We start from the raw sequence: 23,072 nt of genomic DNA, 5'->3' as shown, positions 1-23,072 counted from the left end.
GGGTGCCCACCCTTCCTCAGGCACAACCTTAGCCAGGTCCCCTGGCCACAACTCCCACTGCTGCTGTAGCAGGGACTCTATGGACGATGGTCTCAGCTCCAGGCTGACACAGAGGAACAGCAAAGGGAATGTTGCCTGGCGAGAGTCATGGAAATCCAGTCCCTTAGGCTCCTTGAGCAGGAAAAAACAAATTGAGGGAGAATATTCAAAGGAGTATCTGCCACAGCATATGCTCAAAAACCTGCTGGAAACCCCCATTCTCCATGCTGGAAACCTCACAGAGCATCCTGGGGGGAGGCATGAGGAGAGCAGGGACTGCCTGGCTGAGAAGCCAGAGGGACAAGGGAAGGGATGCAGGAAGGGGAAAGGGAAGGGAGAGCATCCCAGCATCCTTTTTCGGCAGCCTGGAAAGGGCAGGATGTTTGAGTTGCTCCCAGACAAGGCAAGCAGCAGCTATGATCAGGAGCTGTGCCTGGGTCATTGCCGGCCTCTCCTGCACATCCTCTCTGGGGCGTCAGACCCAGAGCCACAGCCTCCTGCAAGTCAGTGAGAGCAGAGATGGCCTAGGGGAACCATGCGAGCCCTGCTCTGAGCACCCCTTGTCCATGCTGGGGCTGTGTTCTCCCTTCAGCTCAGAGAAAGACAGACTGCAATCCTCGGGCTATGTCAGATGCAGTGCCAGGACCATGAGCCCTGCCAGCACCCCAGTGGGATCCCCCCTCCACTGACCCCAGCACTGGCGGGCTGCACCTCGGTGCCTCGACACACCGGGACTTGGCTCAGGACAGTGCCCATCAGTGCAGTCCAGCCTGCTCCAGGCTAGGAGAGTGTGGGAGCAGATTTCCACCTGTAACCATTCCCCTGGCAATCCCCTTCTGCCCACGCTTTCCAGGTGGATGAGACCACCCCGCTGTCCTCGCACTCGGCCATGTTGCTCAGTTTATTCCGGCTCCTCTGAAATACGTATACAAATCAAATGTGCAAATACTGCATCTCGGGACCAAGACGGCAAAGGAAGGGATGTGCTCCTGAGAGCAGGAGGAGCAGCAGTGCTAGAGCAGCACGGGAGGAGCTTGGAAACAAAGTGAGCAGGGGCTGAGCAGAGGGTGAGGGCTCCCAGCAGGCCCCCACCCATGCCAGCAGGATCCATCATCACTGAGGTCACACATCGCTTAAATAGGGAACATGATCGAGTCTGGAATGTAAAACAAACATCTTCAGCAGCCTGCTCTCAAACTGTAAAGCTTCAGATCTCCATGCAAGATCTGACCTCCTTCCAAAGAATAAATTACTCCTCTCCCAGACAAAAATGAAGCGAGATGCTGTCCAGAAACGGTGACACCAATCTGCATGGACTCCACGGGGGCCCTGCACCACAGGCACAAACCAAGAGGCCTGAAAGCCTTGAGCACGAGGCAGGCTCCTCAGCGCTGGGACAGGCAGAAAGGTGGGGAGGGTTTGCTGCAGGCAGAGAAAGCCATCAGCTCCCTGCTCCACCGTAGGGTCAGGGCAGAGGCAGAGCAGGGCAAATGGCTACGAAAAATGCAGCCAAGTAAGTGGCTGCTGCTGCTGCCTCTATGCAGGAAGCAAAGAAAAGTGCAGAAAAACAAACCCATGCTCATCTTCAACCAGAAGCTCCAAGCGGAGAAGGAGGGAAAGCCATTATTCTCCCTTTGAACTATAGCAGCACCAATGACACCAAAGTTTTGGACGGATTTGTTTTCCTGGGGAAAGGTCTGAGGCCAATGACAACGCAGATGGAGCATGGAGAGGCCAGGCTTTTCGCAGGGCTGTGCACAAGCAGACTTTGCCTTGTACGTTGGTATTTCTAGTGTGATTCCAGCAGTTTCTTTTAAAAAATAATACTTTATACATTCAGGCATTGCTGCCTCGGGGCAGCGTCACCTCCCATTTGGCACAAATCGTTTTATTCACAAACCTTTCTTCTCTCTCCTGAGTCTTTCCTGTTTAATTCAGGACACAGAAGATCCGTCTGCGATGCAGAGTTCAAGAACGGCCCACTCAACCCCTTGCCCACCTCCTGCCAGCTCTGGGCCTGGAGGCAGCAAATGCAACCCTCGTGCAGACTGGCAACGTGAGAGGGTCTTCCCAGAGCACCTGGGCATCTCTGTGTGTCTTCAGTGAGGTGGGATTCTTGCGAGGGGCTGCCAGTGCCTGCTCCCAGAGCTGCAGCGTGCGTCTTCGTCTCCTCCCTTGGAGGCAGTGGCTGCAGCCACTCAAATCCCACTGGTTAGGTCAGTGATGACTCGGGCTTTCACCAGCTTCCGCAGGAACTCCTTCTCCCGCTGGATGTTGTGTGTCCAGGACTGGAAGGAAATAGGAAAGACAGGATGTCAGCAGCTATCCTGGCCAAGCATGCTCCCATCCCTCACGTTGTGGGAGACTCCAATTGGCGCAGGACAGTGGCTTCTGCCAAGGAGACAGACTCTGCTGTGGACCAGAAGAGACCTTGCAGACCAAGGGCCTTCTCTTATTTAAACCCAATACAGCCAGCAGGGTCAGACCCATGTATCTGAGGTAGGAGGTCTCCCCATGGGCTGGGTGATGTTTTTTTTGGCATGGTGAGATCTAGGCAGCCTAGGTGCCTCCACCTGGGTGGATGTAGCTGGTTACAGTGACCTCCCAAGCCACTACGCACAAGTGTCCAACAGCACAGCATTAGCAGTGATGTGTGCTGGGACACAGCTGGCAGAGAACATGGTGGCAGGACACGTCGTACTTACATACAGCTCCCTGCCAAGACAGGTCTCTGGGGAATGCAAGGGGGTGCATGCAGCTGAAAAGCCCCAAGACCAGCCCCACCAAGGCCGGCTCTTGCCTCCCAATGCTCTATCAAGAGGAAATCACATGCTAAAGGTTACACTAATACAATGCGTAGGGTGAAATGGTCACATCTCCCAGCCTGGCCTTTCAGAGTGATGATTGCTAGAGCTGGTGTCAGTCCACCCAGATGTGTTCCCTGCAGCAAGCTTTAGTGGTGACCACAGCATCTGTCATCACTGTCCTGTGCTGGTACTATTAAAGCACTTAAAGCAGTAAGCGGTTTGTCCCCTGGGGAGACCAAGGCAGAGCAGTGAAGACCAACTTTCCCCAAAATCTCCCAATAGGATAAGAATCCCAGTAAATGAATCCAGGTCTCCAGCACAGTGCTCTGGCCAGCAGGTACTCTGAACTCTAAATACGGTCTGGACCATGAAAAAATCACTCTACAGGAGCCTTTTTGAAATGGCCTCAAACCAACAAATCACCAGCCCAATAAGCCTTCAGAGGGCACTTGGTCATAGATATCTAAACCCAGTTTACCACGGCAAAACTGTGGGTATCTGCCTGCAAAGCACTGGTTGTATCCATCACGCACAATGTGCATGTGGCTCTCCTGTCATCTGTGGATGTCATGTCCTGTCCTGTCCAGGACAAGCAGTTCCCAGCCATGACTGCCGACTGTGTGGCACAGACAGCCGTGGTCATGGCATGGAGCCTGCTGTCAGGAGGTCCAAGGGACTGAAGATCTCTAGATCTCCAGCACATTTTGGAAATGCCTCTCCTGCTGCTACTGTGCATTCACAAGCCCTTCCACCCCCTCAGTGCACAGGAATGACGACGGTTAAAGCTGCTAAGGAAAGTTCAGGCAGGTCTTATCTTGTAACCTGTGTTCAAAAGAAGTCTTTGACTTCCTCTGCTTCCAGTGACACTGTTACCTTAGTGCTGCAAACAGGACACCGGCACTAGGAACAACAGGGCCACACGTGGTAAACTGTGCTGGTGCTCTTTGTGACTGTGAAAACGCAGAAACCCCCAATCTCTAAACTGAAAAGACGCTGCCCAGAAACAACTCAGCGCTTGGCTTCTGCTAACATAAAAGTAGAAACTGAAAACTGGCACTCGGAAGAAAGCTGGCTTGTAAAAGGAAAAAAGTATGCATTTCAGAAAGCAGCAGTGGGAGCGATGGTGGTGCAGAGCAGAGGGAGCTGGGAGGGCAGGGCTGTGTGTGCCTGTCACTCGGAGCAGGACAGCCAGGATCCCCCAACGTACTGGGAAGTCTCACATGTGGCATGTCAGCTGGGGGTCCTGGGCTTGGCCCCTGCCACGCAGCAGCTTCTCTCCTGACAACACAGCCCCTTGCTAGGGACGCATGGCACCAGCAGAGGCAGCCAAGCGTGCCTGTGTGCTGCTGCCAGCAGGCAGGGAGCAGCTATCTGCTGGCACACGGGCCATGATGGGAACACCAGGTCTCAAGGCATTCACTTACATCTGGCTGGGCTTATTCAAAGCCTACCAGGAGCACCAGAGAGCCTGATGCACCCGATACATCATAGCACAAGCTGATCCCTCCTTCGTGTCTTTCAGCCTCATCAAACAGTACGAAAAGCCAACTGGTTTCACCCAGTACAACCTGCTTGCATCCCTTGGTACGGATGGTAACTGGGGAAGCAGCCACTTGTAGGCAAACTCGAACCACCTAAAATGTCACCACAGGCCACATGCAAGTGCCTTATCTGACGGCAAGGGGAAATCTGCTTGCATGAAAGGTACAAGTGAAGCAGGAATTTAAGTACAGGAGGTGGAAAATAAAACTTTGTGGGATGGAATTGTGGTCTCACATTTCAGCTAGGTCTGACTCCAGCACTGACTGCAAGGCTGCTGGCAAGACCTATAAACCTCTCGCTGTTCAGCATCAAGGCTGCTCTGTACCCTGGGCACTGCCACAAACTCCTCTTTCCAAGCAGAAAGCCACATGTAAGGGAATTCAGCCTCCCACTTGATACACGGATCTTAGTGGTGTCTGTAGCAGCACTCTCAAATATTTTGTGGTTGAATGTAAGATCACAGAGGAAGAGGATTCCCTGGTGAGGATGGGTTTTCATCCCCCTCAAAGAGCACCAGCAGAGCGCTCGGTGTGGTGCTGCTCCCCCCGCACCCGACAGCAACACGGGCAGAAGCAGAAGGGATGAGACATGTCTTCAACACCAGCTCCGGTTACTGATTACAGGAGAGGGACTCACCCCACTGACAGACAGAGCTAATCAGGCGAAGGAGCTGCATTCCAGCCCCAGCAGCCGCAGGGGGGAGAAGAGCTGGAGTAGATTTCTCAAAACTGCTGGAGACAGGCAGGTACCTCGCTCCCATTGCCCTGCCAGGGGGAAAGGCAACAAAATACACTCCTCAAACTCAGCAGGTTTTAGGGTGTGTACACCCTAAATGGCACCTGGGGTAGCCCAGCCTGGGTAGCACACGCTGCCGGCAGGGCCTGGCAGGCGGCGGGGCTGTGTGAGTTGGCTGCAGGGTCTCATGCAAAGCCAGCCCTAGGCAGGCTCAGGCTGCTTTGGGGCCAGGACCACGTTACGGCTGTTGTAAGGGGAAGTTCTCTTTTGCCACCTCTCACTGGGTAAGCCGAGGTGCTCTGTGTAACCAAGCTCGTGGGCAAGTTGTCGCGGAAATCTTTCAGCTGATGCAGTGTCCTGAGCTGCAGCAGGATGGTAAAAGGAAGAGGCAATGCTTCGGCCACCTGCATTCCCACGGACAGGACTGTGCTGTCAGAGTGCTCATTTTGACATTTTAAGCAGAGCGTTGTGAGCAGGATCCACACCTGGAGAAGGATTACATGAAGTGGCTGCAATGCTGATGGTTCATTCCTGCTACTACTGCAAAGAAGCCCTCTCCTGCCCTCGGACACTGGATGTGCTCTGGCTGTGCTGGCAAGATGCTCACTGTCCCTTTCAACTGCTTTGGCGCTCTCTTCCCATGCACCCCAAGCCATTACTGCCTCATTTCCTCCTCCTGTATGAAATGCTGGATTAGTCACGTTCACAAAGCTCCTGCCCTGAGTCCTGAAGCTACACCTCAGCATCAAAAGCAGAAAACTCCAGCTCTTCTCTCATGAATCTGCACCTTCAGACAGCAACAGAGCAGCTTGGAGCATCCACTACCACCTCCACCTTCTTGTCCCCACATATCACTTCCTCCACTGCTCCTGCAACCTGGCAGACTGGCTCTGTCCTCTGCCCCTCCCCGCGCTCGCATTGAGCAGGTGGCTGGTACAGCTTAGAATCACACAATCATTTAGGTTGGGAAAGACCCTTAAGATCATTGAATTCAACCATTTGTTTGCAAATTGTGCAAACAAATGGGCTGCTTGGCTGGAGTAATGAACTTCTGGGAGTTTCACCAGGAACGTTCCAGGAAGCTCCAGAGCCCTTCTTGCTGTTTGGGGATCAGGCTGGGATTTCCCTTGCTTCAGATCTCTCTATGATTAGTAGATGTTTGCTCTTTTCAGCAGAGGACAGAAACAGCAGGAAAGTTGCTCTGCAAGCAGATGCACTGTTATGGCTGTCCATCCCAGAGAGGTGGCAGTGGGTCTGATGTGTGATCGTTTGGTCACAGTTATTAGATCAAAATTTGTCATCGGTTAAAGCCACCTTTCAGGGTTATGCAAATGCAGGATCCCCAAACCACCCATTCTTTTTTTCTTGATGACTCCATGGGGAAGCACAAAACATCCTCTGTCCCTTCAAGAGAAGCCAAGCAGAATATTTTAAGACTAAGCAAATGTTTCTGAGACCAACCCAGGAGGAAGGTAAGATCCGCATCTGTAATCAGTTACAACTGGGGAATGCCTTAGCTTCAGAGTACATTAGTCTTACTGAGTATATTGCAATATCTTAAAATACAGGAAGATTAAATCAGAGAAAGTGAAGTCAATATGGAATGCATTCACGAAAAACAGTGAGTTGTAAAGCAGGAGGTTTCTCAGTTCTGTTACATCCTCCATATTTCTGCAAGTCAGCAGCATTTCTCCCTGAAAACCTGCACAGAAACTACAGCAGCAGCAAGAAGTGCTACTTCACTGGTAACAGCTGGTTTGCAGCCTCCACTGGTGCTAATTTATCTCTACCTTGAACCTTCACTGCCTTGTCTCCAGAGCTGCTTCTTTTCCACAATTCTGCCTTGCCTGCACCCTCGCTCTGGTGCCGGCATGGCGATCATGCACACGAGGTGTGTTATGGCCACCTCTGAGCTGCAGTTTCACCTCCGATGACACCGGTGCCCTGCCTCGTTCAGGCCCCGCTGCCCCCTCCTCTCTCAGTCCATTCTCCAGGACGCGGCAGCACTGCAGACTGCCCCGTCCCACCTGCACCCCCCGGGAGTCACACGTACCAAAACAAAAGGGAGGGCTGGGCACCCTCCTCTCTTCATGTTTAGGATAGATTTACTCACAGCTCCTTTATGCCCAGTCATTCTTATGTCAACTTGAAATTTTAAACAGCTCTTTTAGTTCTTGCTTATTCTTAATACATAGAGAGAGAGCAATTGTATGTCTTCTCGGTCTTTATTTTATGAAGCCAAAGAAGTAATGTCTTCTTCTTCCTTCTATCAAAAGAGGCTGTTCATTTCCCCGGTGAAAACTAAGAAATTTCCCAGAAGTGTTGTAGCTCCCTCTGTCCCTATTTACGCCAAATTTACTTCTTGCTAACCAGAAAAAGGGCTCAGCATTGCCTCATATAGAGGCAATTCTCTCTCTCTCCAAGTCGTCCTTTTCTCTAGTCTTTTCAGAGCTATATTTGCCTTTTTCACAGTAACAGCCCAGCATCCTGAATTCTCCCGTGATTTATTTGTACCTGTCTGAGCATTTTCCTCCTCTGCCACTGCCAAATAATACTTTCCCAGCTTAAAATCAAAATTTCTGCTACTGCCCCAAACAGCATGACCTTCCATTCATACTCTTAGGTTTCGTGCCACCTAGTTTACTCTTGTTCTCAAGGTGCTCATGGTCTTCCTGGATGGTATTTTGATCCTCCCTTGTATTGACCACACCTGGTTTTGTCTCATCACAAATTCCGCTTGCACACCATTGCCTTCTGTGCCAAAAATCATTAAAGCAAACACTAAACATCACCTCCTGCGGGGAACTCCCAGGCGTCCGTTCAGTGCTGCTCTTTGTGTTCTCCTTTAGAGAGACTATTCACATACAGGTGTTGCACCAAACCATAGCTTCTGAAGCTTAACTAATAATATCTCACATGGCACAGTATCGCACGCTTAACTGAACTTCAGAGAGCCTGAGCTACTACACTTCCCCTGTCCCCAGAATGTTGGGGTTTTTTAATGAAATAAAGATATTAAATTAGTTTTTGTAACCTGCCTTTGGTAAATCCCTGTTGTGTTTGCTTTCAGGATTTAATTATTCTTTCATTTAAACTCTGCTCTGAAGTTCTGAATAGTACCTCTGAGGTCAGATTAAGAGGTCTGAATTTGACAGGATTATTTTCCTTGCCTTGCTTCCATCCCCCAAAAAAAGAAAGGAAAAAGAAGTATTATGTCCACTACAATCTAATCCTGTGGAACCACGTGTAACCTGATAGATTTATTGAGGACCTTTTCCTCTGGGCTTGCAGCTTAATTGGCTCAACAGCACAGTGGTTGGAACAGAGATCCCTCAGGCTGTCACACCTAGTGCATTAGCTTCAACGACTTTCGCCTTTCACTGCTGACCCAGTCATTTGCTGTTTCTATGAACTTCTCACCGTAAGCCACCCTTTCCCTCGTGTTCATTGTATCACCCTTACGGAGGCAATATATTAATTCAAGTGGTTCCCACTTTGGCTTTTTAATCCCTATACCTTCTGCTTTCTTCACCTCCCTGAATGCCACAGTGCTGGTAATTCTTTCCTTGTTTTCATATTATTTGTTTGACAGTGGGACTGTTCAGTCTCTGTTTATTTCCCTTTGCAAGATCTAATTCAGCTTGACTTTTACCAGTTTCTACTTTATCCTTGTCCCTTCCAACCATCCAGGTGAAGTCTCCTTCACTGCCTGATGCTCTCTCCCACTCCTCTGTTATTTTTAACACCACTGTGAAGCAGTTGTTTATGAAGTTATGTCTACAGCCTTTTCCTGCCAGTTCCCCCCTTGCTGCAAACATGAATTTCAGATAATTTTTGCACTTTTGACCAAACAAAAACCCCAACATCTCAAGTCTACAATGAGTCCATAAGCTCTTCAGTGCATCTGCTTTAGCTAGCCCTTTTTCCTAGGCTAGGCCTAAATTCAGAGAGGTCAGAGTCTGCACACACATCCCAATTCCACTGAGCACCCTGTCAGCACTGCAAAGTGTCACCCCACAGTCTAGATACAGCCCTGTTGATCAAGCTCCCTCCTTTTGGAAGCAAAATCTGAGTTACAATGTCCCTTCGGTTGCCTTTCCATTTAATTTAACCATGAAGGCACTTGAGCAAAGGCTGTTTCCTAAAATGTCCCCCTGCAAGGTCTTCATGCCTGCTAAAAACAGCTCTGAAAGGCTACCAGCTCTTGTTGTGCCCTCGCAGTTGGTGAGAGGAGCTGTGCTAGCTACTGCATCTGGGAATACCTGGGCTCTCTCCCTTGACAGTACATCCACGGGACAGGGCGATTTCTGGTGGTATCCAGGATCCCTGCAGAGGTCTGTGTTCAATGTTGGGATCAGGAGCTGGGCTCTAGCACACCTCTGTAGATCTTTGACTGTCTTTTCCTACAGAGATCTTGTCCAAACTCTAATTCTGTTTTTGTCCATCTTACAGCCTTATGTCCCCTGCTGTTACTGGTGCACAGTGGTACCCCATGAGTGTTACCATACTTAGGCCCTACTGAACAAGGCAATACCTGCACTCTGGTAGTGACTGCTATTCCATCACTCTTTTCCAGATTTCTATTACATAGACACACAGTCCTTATGCACAGGAACAGCATGTGAGGCCTTCGTTCAGCCAAAACGCTGTCAAACAGGTGGCTTTTAAACAAAGACAAAAATGTATAAACCTCATCAGTCATCACTGCCGGCCCCAAGAAAAAGCACTGCCCTTTCAGAGGTCCCCCTGCCCCAGCCCCTAACCTCCCCCTCCAAAGCTGACCTCCATTTCAGTCTGCACCATTCCTTGTACTCCAATCGCAATTCATCAGCCAGGCTCAAATAGCTGTGTTTTCAGTCTATAAATCACCAGGCTAGACATCTGCCCGGCTTTCAAAGGAGTTTTGTTCTTCTTGTTGGCTACCGCAAACTTTAAGGTACTTGGAGGGCTGAAGCAGCCCAACCACCCCCTCCCAAGCAACTTGCGTTCATTTAAATGCAAAGGACGGCTTCACAGAGAGAGCCCAGATGATGATAAAGCACTATTGTTTGCGCCTTTATGGGCCCAGAGTCCAAACTTTATGTTTGCAGATTATTCCAAGAGGTAGCTGCTGGCGGGGAGAGACAGAGACAAAGCTGTGTGTCACTGCATGCTGCAGGCCACCTCCCCTGGCCCTTGTGACAGCCCTTACACTGCCTGAAAAAGAAGTCTTGCAAGATGGTGTCCTCCAGCATCCCACAAAGACCTGCTGGGGAAGCGGAGCCAAGGATCAGAAAGAAGCCATCAAAGGCAGCCGTGCCACCTCCCCCTCGGGTCAGGCAGCGAGTCACGAAGCGCCAGGCACAGCTGTATCAAAGGAGCTGACACCTCCGACGGCATCGGCGCTGGTGCTTGATCCTGCTTCTGCAGTGAAAAGGAGACCAGTCAGCAGCTCCGCGGGCACCGACCACGCGGCATGAACGCCGCGGATGGGCTCTGGGTGGATAAGGGCGGCTTTTAACCGCACATTCCCCATTTTTACCAACCACCAGTGTGCGAGGCAGTCTGCAGCCAGCTGCTGAGAAGACACCTTGGGGTGCTTCCCGCGTGGACCCCAAGGTGACTCCTTGCTCACGTTCTTGCTCCTGCAAGAAATACCCAGGAGGCTGAAGCTCACCCCTGGATCACGAGGCCGGGAAAGGCTGTGTGCTGGGGCAGAGCATGCGGAGGAGGGATGCTGGGAGCCAGTCTTGTGCTTCGTTCCCATGGTTTAGCATAGCCTCCTGCTCTCTCGGTTTAATCCACTCCTTACAGATATTTTTTTACTATTCTAAACCCTGTCACTTTCCTATCCTGAAATAATTTCTGCCTGAAACACTGGCTGTTTTGCCATTAGCAATGAAGGTCTATTGTAATTCTTATAGATAGATTCATTAAATTTTTTATCTAGAAAAGCCTTCACTCTATTTTATAATTATTCCCTTTTTCCTCACCTCCATTTCCATGTTTCCTTTGCAATGTTCCCAGTGGATCTGACACTTCTACATTAATAGAAGACAGTGACCTGTGATAAAAATACATTTTTATGGAGTGCTTGGGCAGGAAGCATTACAGGACCTGAGCAAGAAATAAAAATACAATAAACTATATCAAAATTCAGCTCTGATGGACTCATTGCCACAAAACCAGAAACAAGTGAGCAGACACCTTGGCAGGGACTCAATCATTTTCTGTACAGCATTCATGGAAGCACTCAAAGGTCAAAAGCTGTTGCAAAATTATTGGGAATAGGGAAAATAGTAACTGAAGGAAGATGACAGGCTTGGGCATTCTGCATTTTGTGAGTTAAAACAAAGAGACAAGATCAGAGCTGAAAAATCACCTGTGTACAACAATTTGCACAACAGCACGGGGTCTATTGGGCAATGGTCTCCCAGTAACACCAGAGAACAGCAGGCTGTCTTCATACCGCTCAGGAAAACTCTGCTGAAGTGCTGGCCAAGGACTCTGCACCCCTGGCCATGATGGGGAGAAGAGAGACAAGGGGAGAATGTGCTGGGCAGTGGAGCTGGGATGGAGGGGCAGTTTTGCACTGCAAGCATTGATCTTCCAGCTCACAGCATGAAATCGAAAGCACTGCACCAGTGGGCTTCCAGCTCTGCGGAGCACACTTATGAACAGAAAAGGGTCTTCACCAGGTCTGCCTGGACGTACCCTGGCTGGAGCACACCAAGCTACTACCCTCTGGTAAGGAGGCAATCCAGGGTAAAGTGGAGAAATTTACTCTGAAGAGCATTCACAAGCACAGGAGAATCCATATGTGTTTTGCAGCCATACTGACCAGGGTCCCAAGACCATATACCTCCTCCTGACTGGTAACGCCAATGAAGCTCCAGAGCATCTGCCTCCTTACAGAGCCTTTTCCTCCGGGGCAGGAAATGGCTGTCCAGCCCTCGGGAGTCTGAGATGCTGGAAGAAGTAGCGGAGGCAGCTGCCTCCTGCGGTAGCAACTGCAGCACAATTTTGGACCTTGAGGGCTTTTACCCCTGCAGGGAAAGCAAAGACTAAGCAAAATTATACAATCTGGCTGCCTGTTTCGCCTTTTCTGTCTCTTGGAAATTCAGCCGCTGGTCCCACAGAGCAACAGGAAGAATCACATTCATTTCCACAGAGATTTTATCACCTCAGTCTTGGCATGGGAGAGGCATCTCCGCCCAGCTGTGAGCAAGCAAGCACATTTTGCTGGCTTTTTTATGTAATCAGAACAAATTCCTCAGAGATGAGTCATAGGGTTTTGAGGGTGTCCAGAGAGATGTCAAGCAGGCCTCAAGTGTAAAACAGTGGCACACCTTGCCGAGAGGACACATGCTCTCCGCCGCTGGCCCATTCCCTCTGAGGACACCAGGCCAGGGAAGAGGCTCCATAGATGTTCCCAGGGAGGCTCCCACAAGCCACACACACACGTGTGGCACCTCCAGACCCAGTATGCTGCTGGTGTTTACATTTCCTCTGTAAAGACAGTGATGGTTTCAGGGTGGAGCTGGAGTGCTTCCTTGCAGCTGCTCTCCAGGCTTAAAGACTGAAGATTTTCGGTCATCCAGGCTGCAGGAGCCTGGCAGTCAGCAAAAAGATTTGAACTTCAGAAGCAGAGGTTCTGCCCCACCAAAGTCTGGTCAAACTGCAGGGGCTCGTGCCTGAGATGTTTGTTATGTTGCAACAGCTGCATCCCATAGCAATTCTTTCAGTGCGGGGATGTTGCTACATTAAACAAACCTTTTCCGCTCCCCTACCCAGAAACAAGTGCTCTAGCCTGCATGGGTCTGCAGGCCAGACAAAGATGATACTTGCCTAATTTCAAGGCACAGCCTGCTTTAGTGGCTCCTTTAGAGGCTGAAATATAGAGGAGGACCAGGAAGAACTACACGTGGACCCAATCCTGGAGGTCCAAAGTAGCACCAAGGAAAATGCTGTGGATGCTCTTGAACCTTTGGGTGTCAGAGCAGATGGAACAGACAAAAACCTTGGTGGAGCTTGGCTCTGGGTCAATCTTCTTCATTAGTGCCAAGGGCAACGTTTGGCACAAGGTGTTAATGCAGGGCAGCCTCCCGATTTGCAAACCATGTGCAGGTCTCTCTCTCTTCAGGCAGAACATGCAGGGTGTTTCCAGTCTAGATTGAGGCAAATCTCCATTTGGGTGTTCTTCGAGGGCAACTGCAGAAGATGTGTCTTCTGCCCACAACTATCTTGCCCTTCACCCTTCAACTTCACCCTCAGGGACTAACAATTACCAGCTACCATTAATATTAAACAGGAAAGAAAGAAATGCAATCCTCTCTGCTCTTCACATTCCACAATATCACAAACAATTTGTCGTATTGGGAGGGGCAGAGGCAGGAGGAGCATTAATTATTGATACTTGGGAACAGATGGCTTTTCTTGTACCAGGGCAGTGAAATGTAAGAGGAGCCTGTAGGGGAGGATGTGAGGATTAGATGGGCAGATAAATATCAGATAACCAGCCTTCAAGTGGAACCAGAACCTTCCTCCTAGAACCAGCTCTGCTGACCTGCAGAGCTCTCATCAACAGCCACGGCTGCATAAACAAATCTACTGACATCTGAATTAGTGAGCCTTCACCAGAACTTTTCAACACTCCCTCACCTCCATACAGAACATCCCGGGGACAATGACTGACAGCTTCCAGATAGCAGAGGCCTGACAAAACAGGCACCGACTGGTACTCTCTAGGAGATCCTACTGGTTGCATTTCACATGTTCATCCTCATCAGGCATCATTGCCCTGTGCCGTGCAAGGTTTACTCCTGAGACCACATACAGTGTCCAAGAGTGACTCCCTCCTTTCTTCTGCACCCCACTCAGGGTGCTGCCCTCCAGAATCAAAGATCGAAGACGATCAACCAGAGAATCTGTCATCCAACTCTTTTTGCCAACTTTTCCCACTGATCCATGTAAGGATCAAAAGCAAGAAGACTTCATTCTTGTCAGCTCCTGTGTAGGTGTCCTTGACGTCAGAGACACCCACCAGGTTGCAAAACAGGCTTGGCACAGGACACCCTCTGTGAGTTGTCCCCATGTCCAAGAGCAGACTGTGGGACTGACATCCTTATGAGACAGGAGAAACAACTGGGCAAGAGTGAATCTCCACCAAAGGCTGCTGATTCACCAGAGTGGACACAGTGGCACCACAGAGACAAAAGCTTTTCCTGAAACCTTCATGAACAGTCTCTGTACCCACTGCTGGAGCCAGGCATCTGCATCCATTTTCACTCTGGTGTAGTTGTGTCTTTGCTGGAAGACTAAAGAACCAGCTGTACTCATCCAGACCTGGGCCTGGGTAGCCCAGGGTCCTGTCTCAAGCAGTGGTTATAAGCAGACACCCAGAGAAGGGTCAGAACTGGGCAAGCTAACGGTGATACCTCCTCTACTACTGCAAGAATGATATTCCTCGGCTATTTTCTGCTCGGGGATTTCACAAGCCAGACACCACCTCTGTACATAGTGACTCGATTCAGTTTTCCTCTCTGGACATATCCCTTAAATCCTGTAAATGGGCACTCACATTCCCAGCCAAGTCAGATTAAATCCATGGTTATTTCATTGAGCAAGGCAGACTTTCCTGCTACCTCCACAGGCCCAGAAGGTACCTCAGTACCACAATGCCCAGTCCCTTGATATACTGGGGATTTCTTCACAGTCTTTCCCAAACTCAGTTTGTTCTCTTGGCCACTGCTGAGAGGTTGTTCCAAAGCCTCATTACTCTGATAATTAGACACACTCTTCTCATTTCTCAAGCTGACTAATCACTGATTTCCAATTCCTCTCAGCTGCCTAGGGTCATGCAGCCTGCAGCCTGTGAGAGTCCTAAGACACATACAATCTTGCGATTTGGAAAAACAGAACTTCCCAGCTTCCCTCCTAGCCTGGATCAATGGCAAAGTGCTCGAGGTGAACGAATGTCAAGTGCCAGGAGACAGCTCCTGTCCATGGACAATACAACTTTTCACAACCTGGAGTAAGATGGAGAAAGTTTCCCTACCTAGGAGCCAGTGAAGAGGGGGAAGCAATCTTAGAAAGACTTGGGCCACATCTGTGCTGAGAAAGATTAAGCTCTACAAAAAAGGAGCAAACCTTCCCACTATAGAAGCTTTGACCAAGTTTGCTCTAGTTTGGTACAGGAAAGGGACAGACCTGAAAGAGTGTCTTTATACTGCTGCATTATACCAGCATGAGAGCTTTTGTTCCTCTAAAAATGCTGTTCATCTCACTGTGATATTACCAGAAAATGTTTCTAATGCAGATCTGGCTTTAAAGAGCAGCCCTCACAGAGTCGTGGTGTGTTTACACTAGCTAACTGCTGCTGCACAGTCAGCTGAGAGCTAACATGCACAGGCTAATCTCACCTCCCCCACATTTCACCGGGGCTGAGGAGGGGATCATCTAGCAAAAGACTACGGATTAGAGAGCAATACAATGGATCAAAAAGCAGGAGAAGGCCACATCTTTTCAACCCCAGAGCAGAACAGCTCCCTTTCCCCCTACTTGAGTAAACATTTATGTGAATCTTTTCCCTGCTGCTTGAAGAAGGAATCACTTTATACGCACATTCCAGAGAACTTTTCCCAGCAGAAATAGCCATTTTTAACAGACATTGTGCTTGTGAGAATGTCTAGGATTTTACAGGCAAATGCATGGGTAGAGCTGTGTTTTGACCCATACAGAAAAGCTGTAAGTTGACATCACCATCTCTGTCAGGCTCTGGAGTCGGGGCGGTCGGCGGGCTTGGGAGGAAGATGTGCTTGGCAGAAGCTCCCTACCTCTTTGATGGCAGACATCTTGATGTTCTCATAGTAGTGCAGCGGTGCATTGGGTGAACTCATGTCATAGCCAAACCCAGCTACCGCCACCTCATCACAGTTGTGGAGCGCCATCGTTATTGCTACGCTTCCCAAGGTGGGGATGTTCTGAGAGGAGAGAAAGCAGGAATGGAAGTCATTAGCATGTTGCCATTTCCATAATCAAAGATTTCCTCTTATTGTCTCTGCTCACAGGGGCACTGCTACTATTAAGCAGAAAGTCAGGAACAGGGTATTTGGCTACGTCTGCACATCAGCTGCCTGATGCCAGCTTGCAGGGTCAATAGCCTCCCAACTTGTAAAGAAAATCACATGTTAGCCAGCTTCCTGCAAAGCATCTAGCACAAAAGCAGCAGCTCTCGTTTGAGGCTCTATGACCTGACTCTCCAGGGGAGTATTGTAGGGCAGAGGGATTAATGCAAATGGTCAGACTTCCCTTCCACAACTTTGCTATCCTGAGGACAGGGCAGCAGATGAGCTGGAGGATGAATCACAGTGGATACGTTAATTTTCTGAAATTAAAACAGACCTAGATACTGGATTGCAATTCTATGCACATAACTGGCTTCCAGCTAGGGCCAAGGAGGACTACTTATCCCAAATGTGCCACCACAAAGGAGCAGAAGTGAGGAACAGTACAAACTCTTTATTTCACTGTTGGCTAAAGCAGTTTAAGGAGGCTGTTAAGCAGCTCTGGGAGATGGAGAGGAGATGAGGCAGCCCCAGTCAGCGGTGTGCACTGAGACCCCTTCCTTTGCTCAGGGCACCCCCCCAGGCAAAGGGCACTCTGGCCTGTGCCATACCTTTCCTAGCCACAGCATACTGGGAAGCCAAGGAGCAGTGGGAAGCCAGTTAGAGATGGGTGCTAGCATAAGCAGGGCACCCTGACTGTCCTGTCACGTCTGCTGATCTGCCATTTGCCCCTAAGTCTGGCCTCAGCCCTTCCCGTTTCATCTGGCTTCTGCCGAGGCCCTGTGACAGCAGTAATGTATGGCTGCAACTCCTCTTCCGTGTTCAGATGAACACGACTGCTGCGATAGATGAGTGTTTCTAGTGTAAAACCCCAGCTCACAGTCTTTTCTAGCTCCCCTTTAGCCAGATGAATGCAGAGGTAGCTCTACCCCAGGGGCTAGGGAGAGGCTGAGAAATCCACCCACATATCTTATCTTCATTTGTAGAGCATCCAACACCGCTTGTATCAAAAGTATCATGAATTCAGAGGACATGCTCAGACAGTCACCAAGGGTGACAGCCTGTTAGCTGAGATGTAGAAACCAACTGCACGCTTATATTTTGCATTTAAAATGGTTTACCCTGAACCGGTGAGCAATGCTATTGCATTTCACCTCATGTTCGTAACAGACTGGGAACATAATGTTTTGAGTTTCAAAGGAACCGGCTTTTGGCAGCACACTACCTCGCTCACTTCTGATTGCCCGACCAGTCCCAAGACCAACATTTTCCAGGCAAAGAATGCCACCCATACCCTAGCTGAGATGTGCAGAGCTGGGAGCACAACCCGTGTGCAATGGAGAACTCCGCTACAGTGCACTGCGATTAGACTAATTTGAAGACAAACGTGCAAACACTGTTTCTGGCTAAATCAGTGAGACGTTACATTCAAACATTTGCAGCGTAACTGTAACAGTGCACATCCAAAACGAAGAGACCTTACTACATCCTCCTGGGCCAGCTCTAGTTGTTACGACAAACAGCAGAGTCACTATGATCTCACAGCTTAATTTTGATTGATACTCACCACAGACAATATTGTTTTGATTCTGATTAGTTAACTGTTAATTCATTGGTAGCCATAAAATATCAAGGAGGGGTTTAAAAAAAATTGGAGAAAGTTCATTAGGTGAGGATAAGAAAATTCCCCCAAATTTCAAAATATGCAAAAACATCCTGTCTTCCCAGACATGGCAGTTCAAATTCAGATATTCTCAGTTTTATGGTTTACATAGGAGATGACATTTGGATGTCACTGGAATTGCATCAGCCGGTAAGCGGACTTGCCACAAAGCCCTTTCCCTCAGCTGAGCTGTAGTTACAGTGTCCAAAACATCATGAGTAAATGGCTACGTCCTTAAGAACACATGTCGTCGTTGGGAACACGATGGCGTTAACACCACCCACACTTGCACTGCGCCCATTCCCACGGTACAGCTCAAGGGAGACACAGGGTCTTTGCCTGGAGGGAATTTCACTGGCCAAGTTAACATTTAAGAGCTAACTTTCTAATGTGAGTCTTACAAACCACAGAGAATTATTCATACTACCCAACCTTATGGGAGGACTGCCAAACCACCATAACTTTCTTTCAAGCGTATTCTTATTTCTGTTTGGAGAATAACAGATTACAGAAATCAAAAGTGAACTTTCCTTTGGTGACCAAATACCTGCCTGACTTTATTCTACATACAATACCTCCAATGGCCTTTATGAAAAAATAGGAGATAATTTTCTTATCTACTTCTGTTCTTCTGTAGTTCCTGACATGCCAGTATCTCAGTACTGCCTGTTCCTCTCTCAAAAATGATTAAAATAGCAAAGACTACCAAAGACTTCCTTAACCTCTCGGATTGTAGTAGATGTATTCAGTTTGGCCCCTGCAACTACCAGAAATTCACATGGTGTCCTTGGCAACGTAGTTTGTTTTGCCCTAAAATCACATTCAGAGACTGATGATCTGACGGCAGTTTGTAACTAAATTATGCCTTATTTATGTTAGCATCCTCCAGTACCATGGTAGCTACAGCCTAGCGCGTGTGTCCCCCTTGCAGCCATTCACGCCTTCACTGCTGTGGTCAGAGCCCTGTAGGCTAGAGAGGACCACTTAGAAAATACGGTAAAAATGATCCCTGCTATTCACTGAGGACAGTAACTTTTAGGGCTGCACAGGGGTGTTTGCAGAACCCACTCTTAGTAAACGGTGTGGATAACAGCACCTGCTAAGAGAAGAGCATGAGTACAAACTGTGTGCGTGCACTCACATGTGCCTGGATCAAATACACATAACTGGGCATTTGCTCCAAACTGCTCATGTTAAAGAAGAAGCAATCATCAGACAGATTAAAGACTAACTGAGGAATCAGAGAGACTTGGAAAAAAAAGGAGCCAGCTTGAAGAGAAGTATAAAAGAAGTGTGATTGCCAGTTATCTAATGTCATTAGTAAGTCTAATGTTATCTAATGTCATTAGTAAGTCAATACAGTGCTCTGGTCCTCATTTGGTTTAAACTATAGAAACTGTGCCCTTTTCTCCTGTGACAGCCTGCTGAGCTTCTGCTACTCCTTCCCTCTGCTGAAAATGAAGCACTGCCTCCCGTCCAGCTTGCGGCATGGGAAAGAGAAGGCCCTGTAGGATCTAGGGATGTGTCCCACGCTGTGCTGCAGAGAAGCCTATTCAGCAGAAAGTAGGAAAGTCCAGAGGAAAGGGCTCTCCTCCCAGCAGAGGAGTGGCAAAAAAGAAGAGACATGTATCAAAGAGAGGAAACGGTTATGATTATTCTCTGGCTGGACTGACACAGCTTTCAAGCTCTCCTGACTGTACACAGGCATATAAATTTGTTTACTGCTAAGCTCTAATCTGGACCTAATGAACCACGTACAACCTTCTGGGCAAGTTGGGGAACAGGTCACTCCAAAAGAAGCTAGGCATCATGGACATGGCTGTGCCAAACCTGGCTTGCTATGCCCTGCACAATGCGTCAGTGCTATCTCACCACACACACCCTTGTGCCGTGCCCCAAAGACATACCAAAGCAGCCACCACACCTCTTGTGTTGAGTTATGAAAATAAAATTCTCTCAAACAACTGAGCAGGCCTCTTGTTATTCTAGGCCATTGCTAAGGAAAAAAACCAAAATCCCAACATCTCACCTCAGGAATAATAATCTGAGTTTGGACCAGCATGAAGCCTGTCTTCCTGTTCATGGCCCTCTATGTGCCTGGGTATCTCTGTACGACCAAGCAATGCTGCTTTCAACCAAGTGATTGAAGAATGGCAGCCCAACAGTGGCCAGTGCCAAGGCACGAGCCTCCTGAGATGCCTCTCATCCGCACAAAGAATGGCCAGTGCAGGCTCAGCCACGGCATGGGGCTGCCTGGAATGGCCCAGCAGGACCGCTGCTCCAGGTGTGGTCGTGATGAGTTTCTCACCTGAAATAGTGCCCATCAATCAGGGAGAGTTGGGAATGGCAATACTGCAGACAACATCAGCAGTCCTCTCCATCTGCCAGTTCCCTGCCACAAGCCTTGAACTTGGCCTTGCAATCTCTGTACCCCCTGGTGTGTCTCACAGGCTTCTGTCCCAGTTGAGGTCCATGGTGGGTATCAGGTTCAGCATCCCCTCTCCAGCACTAGTAAACAACTACAAGGGTGACGTCCCTGGACAATGTGGCCTGAACTGACAGTCCACATTGAACTGACAGTCCACGTTTCCAAGCCTGGCCTGCTTGTCTAAGCCCAAACATCTGGAAAATGTAATATCTAATATAATGCTCTCCAGGGATCAGCTCTTTGCCTGGTCCCATTTGAGAGAATGCAGCACACTGACAGAGGAGCCAGAGATGACACCAAAAGGCCATCCGACAGACAGAAGCAGCAAACACAGCAGTGGTGAGCAACATGTCACCGCAGCAGCGCTGGGCGAAGGCTGCCTGTGCATCCGGAGCGTGGCTCCTTCCAGGGCCCCACTGACACATGTTCTCCATGGGTGAGGTGAGCACATGCATGGTGGATCCTGGGTGAGAAAAAGCCCAAAGACAAGAGAGGGAAAGATCTCTGGTCTTGTGCCGTGTCAGGGATCACTGCAAGCTCTGTGCGGTGCAAACACAGCTGGTTTGTACCACCAGGTCAAGGGACCAGAAGTACCTTTGGCAGTACAGACAGACACAGGACAGGTTCTCCTAACTGCTCCTACACTATTATCTGCTGCAAGGGGAAAGATCAAAGGCCTCCCCTCAAGACATTGCTGTTCCATCTTCCTCATGAACAGGTTTTAAAGACTGACTTCTACTCACAAAAGAATAGAAGCCAGTCAGCAGAAATGAACACCAGCCCTCCTCTAGACTGAATGGAGGCTGAGCATCATCTTGTGGGCTTGCACTGGAGATCCAGTGCTGGTGACTGAATCAGGGGATGGTAACTGCTCTTTGCTTGGTGCATGTGAAAGGCTCTTGCTGCTTTTCATTCCATGCCCGGGTCATTCCTGTGTCACTGCCTGCTGGACTGGAAGGAAATGACTGCTGTAAATCTGTTTTTAGAAAGATTTGACTCCCTTAATATGTTAAATGAATTCCAGTTATTTATGGGATTTTACTTAGCTCAGGGTAAGACATATTGGATTGTTCAGACTATTCCAATTGTTACCTTTTTCAAAAAAAGGGTAAGCGTTGCTAAGCTCCCTACAAACAGTAATGCATCTAGATATTCAAACTGGTTTGACTACTGTATTAACTTATTTGAAGGAAAACCTGAAAAATTGCTTACCTGGTAAAAAATTGCTACCTTAGTTTTATCAATTACAGACCTGATCACCTAACAGTGATAAAGTCTTCAAAACAAAAGAAATACAGAACAAAACTATAATAGCCATCACATGCTATACACAACAGTCACTGTATTTTCTTTTTGTTCATTTATGTTTGCATAGGAACAACCTCAAACCTACTCTTTGCTTCCCTTAGCTGGCAAGTTTGGAAATACAGCATAAAAACCAATTTTGCATCACTTACTGTGAGCAGACAAGTGCCTGGCATTCTGCAGAGTGGTCCCTGGCACGGGAGCTTACAACCCACATTGCTGCTCCTCCAGCTACCTCCACCCATGCACAGAATCAGCTGCAATATTGGGCTTCAAAAGACAAAGCAGAGCATCTCCAACACTCTTCCTTCATCTCCCCTAGTCACTCCTTGGTGTAAGTGGGAGAGAGTCCCCAGAACCAGCAGTCTGCAGCAGGGCAAAAGGGAAGGGCCAGAGGCCTGTTGCTGGAGACATGACAAGCTGCCCAGCAGGCTTCCATTCTGCCATTTAACTGCTGAGCTCCTATACGACTTAGCCCAAATGACCACATCTAACGTGATGCACAGGTTCTGATTCACCGTTTGCTGTAGCGCGGATTCCTGTGCAATGCAGGGAGTATTTCTTAAGGACCTAACAATTTAACGGAGGGCAAGCAAGGGCATGACTTTACTACACACTAGCTGCTCTGTGGTAACCACACAGATGCTTCACCCTATGCGAAATGGGAGTCCATGGCCTACTCTTTCACTGAAAAGTAAACTCTCTTCAGTTAGTTTGCATCAATCACGTGCAGAAGCATGTGGTTGAGCATCCATCAAGAAGAGGCTGGTATGCATTTACCTCCTACCCTATAACAGCTTGTCTGAGTGTCCATTCCCCGGCAGCTCACGGACTGATCACACTGCAGTGCTAATGGATTGAACAGTCCAGCCCATGAAGCAGATGTGTTGTATTGCAAACCCAAAGCTTACAATGACACTGAGTCTCCATATTTAACTGACTGCCAGGTGCAATCTCTCTATCTGCCTTAGAAGATGCCATCAGAGCGCAAAAAAGGAGAAGCATACAACTGGAAGGATGGGGTGGCAGACTGCTCTGCTCCGGCCATCCCCCACCTCTCTTCTGCTCCACAAAGACCCAACAGGCCCCGAGATACGGACTTCACATAGTGACAGTCCAGCAAGAACAGTGCAGGAGACAAAGCTTGTGACATCAGAGGAACTCAGTATTAATGAGAGAAATGGTCGTTACGACAAGCCAGGAGAGCTGAAGAGCTGCTTGAGAAGCAAAGAGTCACCATTGGCATCTCCAGCAGGGCTGCCTGCCCACTGGCAAAGCAACATAACAGCAACAAGAAGCCCTGGGGTGGGATGTGCTAACACTCCAGCATCAGAGGTTAATCCTTGAGCGCATGTGGGCTGTCAGCACTCTGCAGAGGTGCTAATCCATGGCCCCGTGCTTGACGCAGCCTGGTAACACCTCCTGCACATCGTTCCTCCTTCACCAAGTTGGTGCCAAGGCTGGGTGACGTCCAGAGGAGGATGCTTTATCTCTTTAGTAAGGGGTCT

General features: G+C 48.9%; 1 protein-coding gene across 1 annotated transcript in view; it reads right to left on the bottom strand.

Annotated features, from left to right (window-relative positions):
- Positions 1-2,237: 2,237 nt before the first annotated feature.
- Positions 2,238-23,072, bottom strand: part of ST3GAL3 (ST3 beta-galactoside alpha-2,3-sialyltransferase 3) — a 184,252-nt gene continuing 163,417 nt past the window's right edge. Inside the window, 2 exon segments of the mRNA XM_086617229.1 lie at positions 2,238-2,327; positions 15,938-16,084. Coding sequence (XP_086473355.1) covers positions 2,238-2,327; positions 15,938-16,084 — 237 coding nt within the window.

The sequence above is a fragment of the Tauraco erythrolophus genome, chromosome 10, assembly GCF_009769465.1.
Source record: "Tauraco erythrolophus isolate bTauEry1 chromosome 10, bTauEry1.pri, whole genome shotgun sequence".
Taxonomy (NCBI): Eukaryota; Metazoa; Chordata; class Aves; order Musophagiformes; family Musophagidae; genus Tauraco; species Tauraco erythrolophus.
This window is presented reverse-complemented; position numbering and strand designations above follow the sequence as displayed.